This window comes from Cataglyphis hispanica, chromosome 9 (genome assembly GCF_021464435.1).
Source record: "Cataglyphis hispanica isolate Lineage 1 chromosome 9, ULB_Chis1_1.0, whole genome shotgun sequence".
In the NCBI taxonomy this organism is placed as follows: domain Eukaryota; kingdom Metazoa; phylum Arthropoda; class Insecta; order Hymenoptera; family Formicidae; genus Cataglyphis; species Cataglyphis hispanica.
Window position 1 is genome coordinate 4,273,255 of NC_065962.1, and position 12,440 is coordinate 4,285,694.

Below are 12,440 nucleotides of genomic sequence, written 5' to 3' on the forward strand. Positions count from 1 at the left end.
TTTAAATAAAATTCAATTGCATTGAACAATAATATAGGTTAATAAAAATCATTTTTGTTTTGACAAATATAATTAATTATTTCTCTATTAAAATCTATATTTAAAAATATATTTAATGTCTAATACCATCGATTTTATTTTGGAAAATATAAAGAATTTTTTAAAAATACAAAAAACATAGAAAAATATATATTTTGGCATTAAAATTATTATTCCATTAAATATCGTTGATTACAATATTCATTATTTTGCAATAAATTGAAAAAATTATTTATAATATATAACATTTATAATATATAATATTATAAATAAATTAGTGACAAAATGATAAAAGTATTATAAAAATTACGGCAACATAAAATAGTAAAGCTAATAATAATTATTACAATATTAATTATTACAATAATTGTATTAATTATATATTAATAAGTCATCCAAATATTAATGTGTATATCCTATATGATATAAAATTTTATATTTGACGTTTAATTAACATATTTACGTATTAATATATTTAATAGAGAGTTCTATATGAACAATACACATAATATTACGTATATACATTTATGTATGCATTTGTATATATGTATGTATATGTATATTGTATATATTTATATTTATATAAATATATTAAAATTGAATAATATATATAAAAATCAATTTAACGTTAAAGATATTTATGATATAATTAGAAACATAGCAGATAAAAACATATAAGAAATAATTGAAGACAATAGATATATAAATAATAAATAATTAATTAATACACATATAAAAGATATTCCAAATGTTTATATCGTTGGACATTATGACGACTACGTATATATTGACTTTTTATAAATGATAGCTACTCTGCAGTTTTAGTTGTTGTTGGGAACATGTTGTAGTTAATTTTTTGCAATTAATGGACACGATGATGTTAATCTCTTCGAATAAACTTTGTTAGAAATTTCATCTGACTGTTTATTGAATTTATTTTCAGATTAACGTATTTTTATGTTCAACGTTTGAATATAGATATTGCTTAATATCTTCTGCAAATTTATTTATCTAAAATAAATTTTAGCGCCTGGTCGTGTGCGCTCAGCCGTTTACTGTGGCACATCAATAAGTTTATTGTAAGAAGTTGGTCCTTGGAATACACATTATTCAACATTCAAAAATAATTAGGAAGTTTTACTCTAATTGTGAAACAATTTATCGGATTTTATAGTTGTGTTCTTTAGAGTTTTAATTAGATGTGCTGTAGTTGGACGCATTGCAGTTGGATATAATTGAACATATTGTAACTGATATCGTAATTAAATGTGATTGGAGAACATAATTTGATAAAATTTTATCTGATTCTCGATCTCAAACAAACGCGTTGTCATCTTATGTTCAATATATTGAAATATATGTACTGAAAATAATTGTGGCCTCTGCTTAACAAATTCTTTTATCTAAAACAGATTATTAAAATTGTTATCGATAAACAATTAACCCATTCTAAAAAGCAGATGTTATAATTTTTGTATTATTAATACAATAATATAAATGAATATTGAATTTAGATTTATAAGATTTACCATGTCAAGTTCATTCTTGGAATACACATTATTAATAATGACAACTAGTGCAATCGTACTGATTCTATAAAAACAAAACAGTATAAATTTTTAATTAATTGAATATAATATTGATTAATAAAATTAATATAATAGTAATATAATTAAATTAATATAATATTTATTAATTAAATTAATATAATATTAATATAATTAATTTAATATAATATTTATTAATTAAATTAATATAATATTAATATAATTAATTTAATATAAATATATACATAATAAATTTTCACAATTATAAGCATTATATATTTATAAAAAAAGATATTACTACCTGTTTTTATATTTTCAAAATTCTTTAATATTTCTTTAAGTATTATAGGATTCTTAGCATGCATAGCAAAAGTAGATAGGGCAATATCAGTTACAACACAATCATGCTGCTTTCTCCACGTTGGTGTTCCAAAATTTTTATCAGATTTAATTATTTCTATTTCAAGTGTCGTTAAAATAAACCACAGATAAAAATATATGAGTTGCGGATTATCAGAACAACTAAGAAATTTTAACATCTCATAATCAAATGTTTTCATATATACATTCACAGCGATGTTCCATACATCGTTCCATACACTAAAGTTAACAGTCTTTAAACTATTACAAGATATCAATTTTTTCCACCCAGGCAAAAGTCTGTAATATAAAAAAAATTTAATCCCTAAAAATCTTTTATAGATATTTAGCATATACATACAATGTCTTTAACAAATTGTATATTAAACGCGAACAAGATTTAAAAGCATCTATAAAAAAGAAATAAAAAGAACATACTTGTTAGTTTTAATATCTTTTAAATACCATTCATATTGTTCTTTGGCCATCTCCACGCACAAGGAATTATTGATGAAACATCCCATTTTGTGAGTTCTTGTTTTAAATGATTGTTAAGATCGTCGTTCAAGAGTATGATAGGGCTATTTTGATTGTACATATTCTTGTTCACATATTTAAACAAGCTTTCTATTTTCATTTTTATTTCCTATAATTTGGTAAAAATATATTTTTTATTTATTAAAAATATTTATCATATTATATTATTTATAAAAAGACATAATATAGAAACAAAAAAATAATAACATTCCCATTTACTGAAACTATTTTATTTCCGGAACACTTTTAATTAGTAAGTGATTAAAATAAGATATTTGAATTAAATACTTTTTGAATAAATCTGTATGTTTAATATATACTCTTAACATATCATATTTATATCTTACGCCATTATATTTTTACTAATAAATCATTTCATATAAAATTATGGAAAAGCTCAATTTTATACAATTTTATACAAATATGTTATAAAATAAACACGATTTAAAGTGAGAAAAAAAAATTATCATGTATCATATTACATCTCATATTACATCTCAATCTCTATAACTCACAATTTAGTAAAATTTATTTTGTAAAATACTTATAAACTTTTAACATTTATTACAAATATTTTATAATAAAACAAATTTGTGTATATTTATTATTATGTAATTCATTATATTTTTGTATTATTATAAGTTGTTAGTTTTATTATAATTTTTAAAATCCAACAATTTAAAATAATATTATTAAAATATAATTTGTAATATAATTATAAAAAGTAGAAAAAAGTTTTTTCAATAAATTTATATGTAATAATATGTAATATTATTGTAATGTTAATATATAATAAAAACTTATAATAAATAATAATTTATATATTAAATGTTTATAATGTTTCTAAAATGTGAAACTAAAGACATTAGTATTATCTGGAAATTGAACTTCGAATGGAAATACAAACAAGATTAAAAAATTTATTTAATAAAAGAAATTCACACATTACTGTTTCTCGTAAAGGTTATAAAACAATAAATTGTTATTCATTATTAATATTATTATAAAATAATTTGTTACTATTATCATTATATAATAAATAACAAATTGTTCAATTTCTAAAATTATTATAAAACCTACTATAATTATGCAATATTATAAAATATAATTCTAAAGTTATTATAAAATTTATAGTTCTACAAGAAAGTATAAATAAAATTACTCAAAAGAACTTTTTATAGAAAAATATAACAAAAGCGATAATTTTAATATTGATATAAAATACATTATAACTAATTTTATAATTTTGAATATTTTGTATATTTTTTTCAATTAAAAAAGACGCAAAAAATATTATAAAGGAAATCTTTTTGAAATAAAAGAAATGTGCTGTAAATATCAAAACTATATAATTTTAATAATTTAATTATAATTTTATGAAAATTCAAAACTCCGACATAATACTATAGTTATATTTACTATAGTTACGATTTCAGAAATTCATCTTTAAGTTACAGAAAATTATGAGAAAAGAAAAAGAAAAGCTTACATTATATATGATTCGGTTTAAAAGAAAAGTCATCCAAGATTATAAAAAGTTTTTTATAAAAAAGAGATTGTAAAAAGAGGAAAAAATTTTAAATTATAGATTCTTAAACGAATTTAATGCTTTTTATATGTATTTGCTCGTTTGAAAATTATATCGCATAGATTTCGAAAAAAATGACAAAAATTATTGGAGACCAATTACTACGGAATTTATTATACTCATTATCGACAAATATTTAAAAAATTACTTTTTTATGTAATGCATTTACTGAATAAAAATCATGACGCTATAAGTAATATTTCCAAACTTGAATAAAAATCAATATATAATTAACTTATAATGAAACATTATAATTAACTTATAACTTATAATGAAACATTATAATTAACTTATAATTAAAACTTTCTTTAAATACATATTTTAATTTCTAAAATATTATATCAGAACGATGAAGAATTATGAAAAATAACTTTATATATATTAATATCCAACATAATTTTATTGATATACTTCGTTATTGACAAAAGTTTACCTCAAAATATTCATGAGTTGTTGAAAATGCCAAAGCACCGGATATGCGTTCAAAAATTTTAATCATAGGATACCATGCTACATAATTGCTTTCTCGCCATAGGTAGCTCACGAGTTCCCAGAATATGGAGAAATCAAGCTTTTTCTCTATCGCAAGATGGAATGCATCATCGATAATTTGTGCTCGACTGATAACATGTATATTGCTATACTTATTAGAGTTTAAATAACGCGCAATCATTCGCCAGTTTTTGGTGTCATAATTGACACGATAATATCCTATTATTTAACAAATAAATCTTTCGTTAAATTCGTTATTTCGTAATTCGTTATTTTGTAAATCGTAAATTCGTTATTTTTCAATACATCAAAACAATCAGACATCAGTAATTATCGAATTAATGTATCTTTTTATATTTTTCTATTTTAAGTATACGCATATTATACTAGAAATTGATAGTATATATATTTTTCAAATTTAGAAATTTCTTGTATTAATATTATTAATTACGAAAATTATCAATAATCAAATTAAAAAATAAAGTTTTATAAAAGGAAATATTAAAGAATATAGAAGTGTACAAATTTAAACTGAAATTTTAGTTACAAAAATAATATTTATATGCAAAGTACGTTTAATCTAAAACTTAGAGTAATATTATAGAATGTGTTAGAAAAATATTATTATGTTTATAAGATGTAAAAAATAATTACACAATTCTTGTAAAAAAATAAAATATCAAAATACATAATAAAACCAGATTTTTTATATAATGAGACATATATGAGAGATTTATATATAAAGATATTAATTTTATTATTTAATATTTACCAGTTTGCAATATGTTAGCAATAAACCATTTATCTTCATTATCATAGTCGATTTTTATCTCGGGATTCGATTGCGTTAAATAATCGAATCTTTGTGGCGAGATATTAACGAAATCGATGTTCGTTTCTTTAGTATAGCTCACTGGTATAAAATATGGTTTCTGATCCAATTTGCCGTCAATCTCTTTCGATATTTTTACGTACTTATGAGAATAATCTCGTATCACGTTTACCACAGGACAACTCGTTTGTGTAGTCCAAATATCCATTATCTGTTTTATGTTTAGATTATTATATAGTTTATTTTTTAATTTACGGAGTACACCAGTCTCTATTAAACTCCATAAATCATCGGGAGTTCCCAAATTAGAATAAGTAAATCTGTAAAATTTGACATTGCGGCAATTTACATAATACATCATTGATTCACATTAAAAATTACAATAAATATTTGTTTTAATTACTATATCAATCCAAAATAAAGTTTTGATAGAAATAAATGTAGTAACGCTAAATTTATTAAATTCAATTTTCTTTTTAAAAAGATTTTCTATTAATTTGTTAATTCTTTATTACTTTGACTAATATATATATATATATATATATATATATATATATATATATATATATTTGTAATGTGGGAAAAAGTTACAAAAGATATTTTAAGTAAAATATTTCTAAATATATATATATATTTAAAAATATTTTACTTAAAATATCTTTGTAATTTTTTCTCACATTACAAATTAATTTCTCAGTACAATAGATTTCTCACTATTAAATTAAGGAAAAAATTATATATATAATGTATGTTTTTTCATTATTTTTCATTATTTGGCACAATTTGTGAAGTTGCATCACTTTTGAAGATACATTATATATTATTGTTTTTATTACAGGTTCTTTTCTTATACATATATTATAGTATATAAAATTATTTTATTAAAATATCTTTTACCGAGTGTTCAAATACACATTTAAATTTATCCACAATGAATAACGAGGAAGTACACTATTCAACATGCGCCATAAAGCGGCCCCTATAATGAATACATCAAATATAAATATATTTATTTTAAATTTTACATATCATAATATTCATAAATTCGTGAATGTGTAATACACAAAGAATAATTAGTTTCTAACTTTAATTTTTATTTCTTTTTTCTTTATAGCAAACTTCGATTAACGGCAAAAATGGTACAACCTTTTAATCTTTTATCTCTATAATATTTTTATTTTGTTTAGCATTTATAAACTTGTTTATTCATAATTGCTAATATTTGTATGTATATTGTGTATGCACATTTATTTTATTTATATATAAAAAATTGTATTAATTTTAGTAAATACAAAAAAATTATATACCCATCATACGAGAAAATGAAAGATCTGGATAAACTTCAAATATACTACTTGTGTCTTTTGCAAAAAGTTCATAGCAAGATAAGAGTTTAAATAAAGAGCATCTTGTTGAGTTTGGACTATCAACAAATCTGTTATTTGAGAATTTGGAAAGATCTGCAAACAGATTTATGTGATTAATATGATTTAACGATACGCGCTAATGCATGCAAAATTATTTGTTATTTTTATTAACTTAAGATTATGTTAGTTTTAATAATTTAAGATTATGTTTTTTTAATAACTTAAGATATTTTATATCATAAAAATTGTAATATTTTTATTTAAATACTAATAAATATAACTATTTGATAAAAAATAGAATTAAAATTATTTAACAAACGTTAGTTGCAAAATATTTCTACATAATAATACGATGTATATTTCTTTTATTTACTCAACTAAATTTTTCTAAACAAAGATCAGATATTATAAGTAATTGAAAAAATCGAATTATAATTTATTAATTAGCTAAAACTATTAAAATTTTTTACATTTTTACAATAACAAAAATATTATTACATTAGGCAATTAGTGTTAAAAATAAACCAACTTGTTTGATGATATGTATTTCGAAAAACATCATAAATCCTTCATTTAATAACTGATGACATCGACAAAGTGGATCGAAGAGATTACCAAACCATTGATATATTATATCATAAATTATTGAGCGCATTATTATATACGAAGCAGGATGTAATTCTTCATTGTAAATAATATTTGCTTCACTGGAAATTATTCAAAAATGATTATATTAAAAGCTTTTACAAGCCTACATAGTTTGCATCACGCTCGTACATACCACGATTTGCACATACTACTTATCTAAATTAAATATAGACATATATTATAAAGAGAAAGAAAGTACAAATATTGAAAAACACAATTTTAATAAGCATATGAATAGATTAGTTAAATTAGAATAAATGGTTAAAATTAAGTTTTTGTAACCATTTTTAAAATACACGTTAAATGTAATATATTTATTGTAATTAATTAATTATAATTATTAATTATATAAATTTAATTATTAATTAATAATTAATTATTTTATTTAATTTATCATTTTTATTATATTTATTGTTTATCTTCTTTCAAAAGTGAAATGAATTTAGTAACTATAATTTTTATAATATATATTTATAATATAAATATAAATATATAATAGATAAAGGATAGATATAATATATATAATATATAATAGATATAAGATATAATATATTCGGGGTATAAATATATGTCATGGGCATATATATATATATATAAAATTTTTGAAGTATTAGAAATAAATAATTTTAAAATTAAAATTTTAATAATAAATGCTGTTAAAAATCTCTTTTAATTGAATTATAATTATAAACGCAGAAAATTGCATATTTTTATTTTTAAAATTTTGAAAGCTGAACGCGTTATTATATTTTAATTGATCATGATTGTAATTATTTCTTAAATTTATGCATTACTTGTAAAGGACGAGTCCCCAAGTCTGCTTGATTCTGTCTTCTAAATTTGGAATAGCGATGAAATCCACTTTTGGAATTTTTTCAAGATCTTAAAATCATTTTTAGACACTCAGTTACATTTCCTGCGACATATTGCGCGAATATCATGTTAGGTATCAAATGTTGTCTACACCATGTGTTAACCACAGTCTCAGTCGAATTAAGAACCTGGGATAGATCAGACATTATAATTGCAACTTCATATATAGATATTAAAGGTGTCGTCTGAAACACTGTACACATTGTGGAATCGTTCAAAGATTTGTATTCTTGTATCGGCATATTCGATAAAACTTTGTATTTTATATGATGTTCTACAGAAATGTCGAAGGTGGCTCTCAATGTTGGCTCCAAATATGGAAATAATTGTCGAGCTCTTTTCGGCTGGATTGCTGCGAATATGAACCTATTAAATTTAATGATATGTTTTAAATAAGGATAAATTGTCAATAATTATTGCTACAATATTAGAAATTATAATACATATAATTAAAGAAATGTCAAGAATTTTTAAATTTGAAGTTTATTTTGGCATAAATAAGATGTAATTAAAAAATTTATGCATATTAATAAAATTAATGAATATATTCAGATATCGAGAAATTTTATGCATGACGTTGTAAAACTAATGTATAAATTTTATTATTACACAACAAAGTTTTATGCAACTTATAATTTTGCATATAACAATACACAGCACACCCGTTTTTTTTCTAAATAACAAAGAATAATTTTATAAAATATAATATATAAAGATATATATCTTATTTTTAACATTTTAATTTTAACTTACCCATAATCTTTATCTTCTTTTGCATACAAAGTTTGCATAATATCCATTATAACGGGAGTTATTGGGCATGAGAATTTCAAATATAAAGTATAAGATCCGTATTCTAAATATTTTTGTAACATTAATTGATTGAAGGGTTCAATAATTAATAATTGTCTTTCGGAATGAAGATTATCACCAATAATATGCATTGAATAACTTATTGGACAAATCATTCCATTTTCAATTGATTTCAATTTTATATCATCAATTTTCATAAGCATTGGCATATTGAAAATTATATTCGATATTGGACAATTAATATAAAAAAGGTATTAGACTCGCCATTTATATGATTTTGTGTTAATATTATTTTTACATCATAATGAAGTGATGTTATATTATTCGATAACTCGTAATTAAACATATTGAACCATTTATTTTCCACATTTTCATCAATAGGAAAAGCCAGTGCTATTGAAATGATACTTAATAATCCATTTAATGATAATTTTAAAAACAGCATGTTAATTCTTATTTCTGAAATCTGTAAAACATATTTTTGGGGTAAGGAAATATGATGCAGAAAATAAAAAAAAGAGAATAAATAAATACAAAGAAAATACAAAACTTAGTTTTTATATGAAAAAATGGAAAAAAGATTACAACACTTTAAGAAAGGATGTATGATATATATAAATTGTTTTAATAACTTTTACGAAAAATTTATATGCACTGCGTTTTTATACATTTTAAATATAAATTAGAAATGTGATTTTTCTTAAAATACGAAGTATTTATATATAAATTGTCAGTTATAGCATATAAATTAAATTGTATTATATATATTTTGTCCTAATATTGAAAGATCTAAAAATAAATTTTACTTTTCGCAAATTTATTTTTCAATATTATCAAGGTTATATCTGTTTTTCCTTCCTATATTCTTTTTTAATGTAATTATGTATATTTCTACATCACATGTATATATACTGACATCATACATAACATACAATTTCATGAAATTAATAGATGTATCATAAAAAGTTTTTTAAAAGATCTTGTTAGAAATTATTTAAATTCAAATATAAGCATATGTATGTAATATATAAAGTAATTTTCTCTAATAACTAAGCTTGATAATTTTACATATGTTTATCAATATGTTGTCAATATTTATTTGTCATTTGCAATTGTCACAGAAGAAACGGATAATAAAGTAGCACTATTGTGAAATTAAGTTATTTCAATTTACATTTTATAAGCAAATTAAATTAAACGTGAATATAAACTTTTCGTTAATATTTATTGTAAGCATTTTATAATAAAGCATATATATAAACATTTTCTAAGAAGAAAAATTAATATAATAAATTAACATCTGTTGCTTGCCCTTTTTATATTTATTACATATATGACTTAATATAACGTTAGAAAACAATGACTCTAGATATCCATTAAGAAAAAAATGTGAAAGCATAGACAATTTCTTTTAAGATTTCTAATTTGTAAAATGATTAAAAGATCATAATTTGTCAGAATTTTTATGTTTATTGTAATACATAAAGAATAAAAAATAAAAAAAACATGTTAATTTTTCTTGATAACTGAACAATGTATTCTGGAAAAAAACATTGTCATTTTTATATATATTTTTATATACATATGTTTAAAACGAAATATCTAAATATCTTATATATAATTTACCTTGTTGAATCAGCCACGAGTTTTACTTTTAGCCAAAAATGTTTAGATTCTCAGTCGTGATCTTTTGTTTCGAATAACTATCGAATACTGACAACATTTTGAACATAATATAATATATGAAGTACTTAATGTCATGTAAATATTTTCTTAAAATTATATGTATCAAGCATATTATTAGACCTTGCTAGATTGATAGGAAACAAAGCACAACAATTCTCGACGAATATATACATATATTTTGTGTGTAGCTTTTAAAAATTAAAAAAATTTTTTATCAGTTTATAGACGAATTTTTAAATGCTTTTTAAAAGCATTTAAAAAATTCGACTATAAAATTATATGTTTTATGCAAGAAGAAATATATTTTTACTTTTCTTTTATTTTTATAAAGAATTAGCTTTTGCCTCTATTAGTTAGATTTTTTGTATAAAATAGATTATATACAAAGTTTAAAATTTTTTTATTTTAAATATCTTTTTTTACATTTTTATATCTTGTTAAACAAATTACATTTTGAATAAACTAAATTTAATTGGAGAAAGGAGGTTCTTTTCGAGCACATGCTTCAATAACAAAAAAGAGATGAACAAGAATTTCATTTTTGAGTCATTTCAAACAAACATTATCGAGAAAATTTAAAATTATAATTTTGTTACAAATATATATATATATATATATATATATATATATATATATATATATATATATACACATACAGGGTGTCCGGCGTCAATCGCATCACCCATCATGTGCAGATAGAGCAGATAAAACTGAGAAGAAAAGTCCTGTACCATTTTTTCGATAATGCTTAATAAAAGATTATTGAGTGAAGTCTGACAATTCAGCGCAGACCTTTAGCTGAACACACGTCAATGAGCCACATGCCTGGCATGTGTGCGTGAGCGCTCAGCTGTTTACAGTGCCTTACTTACGTGCGTTTAGCTAAAGATCGGCGATGATTGGTCAGACTTTATTCAATAATAACTCTTTTATTAAGCGTTATAAAAAAATGGTACATGATTTTTCTCCTGTTTTACCTGTTCTATCTGCATACGACGGTGATGCGATTGACGCCGGACACTCGGCGGTATATATATATATTATTATTGTTAAAAATTGAAAAAGTAAAGTAAACATTTGTTCTCACTACATTTATTAAAGAAAGATTGTTTTGATATTAGCATATAAACTGTGATGAAAAGAGCCTGATATAAAATTAGTTCTAGAAATGCATATTCTATGTCGCCTACATTTATCGTAAATAATAATTGCGTAAATAATTATAAAATTTAATATGATAAATAATAAATAAACAATAAAAAGAAAAAATTTACTTAAAATCACATTTGTCTTTGAATGAAAATTTAAATAAAAAAGGATATTTAAACAAATATCAATTATGTTATTTAATAATTTAGATCAATAAAAAATCATTTTTTATAAAAAGAAAACAAATTATTTCTCTATTATAATCTACATTCTAAAATGTTTTTAATGTTTAATACCTAATGTTTAAATAGAATTTTTTAAAAGATAGAAGAAAATGAAGACGAAGAAAAACATAGAAAAATATATATTTTGGCATTAAAATTATTATTCCATTAAATATCGTTATTACAATATTCATTATTTTGCAATAAATTGAAAAAATTATTTTTAATATATAACATTTATAATATATAATATTATAAATAAATTAGTAACAAAATAATAAAAGT

General features: G+C 21.0%; 1 protein-coding gene across 1 annotated transcript; it reads right to left on the minus strand.

The window, feature by feature from the left end:
- Window positions 1-2,099: 2,099 nt before the first annotated feature.
- Window positions 2,100-10,857, minus strand: LOC126852010 (aminopeptidase N-like). The gene is made up of 10 exons (XM_050596459.1): window positions 10,723-10,857; window positions 9,037-9,562; window positions 8,205-8,649; window positions 7,292-7,469; window positions 6,703-6,855; window positions 6,293-6,374; window positions 5,336-5,715; window positions 4,505-4,782; window positions 2,385-2,592; window positions 2,100-2,246 (listed from the first exon to the last, which is right to left on the minus strand). Exons 5-9 carry the CDS (start codon window positions 6,707-6,709, stop codon window positions 2,404-2,406), a joined length of 936 nt encoding a protein of 311 aa, XP_050452416.1. The 5' UTR covers window positions 6,710-6,855; window positions 7,292-7,469; window positions 8,205-8,649; window positions 9,037-9,562; window positions 10,723-10,857; the 3' UTR covers window positions 2,100-2,246; window positions 2,385-2,403.
- Window positions 10,858-12,440: the final 1,583 nt, after the last annotated feature.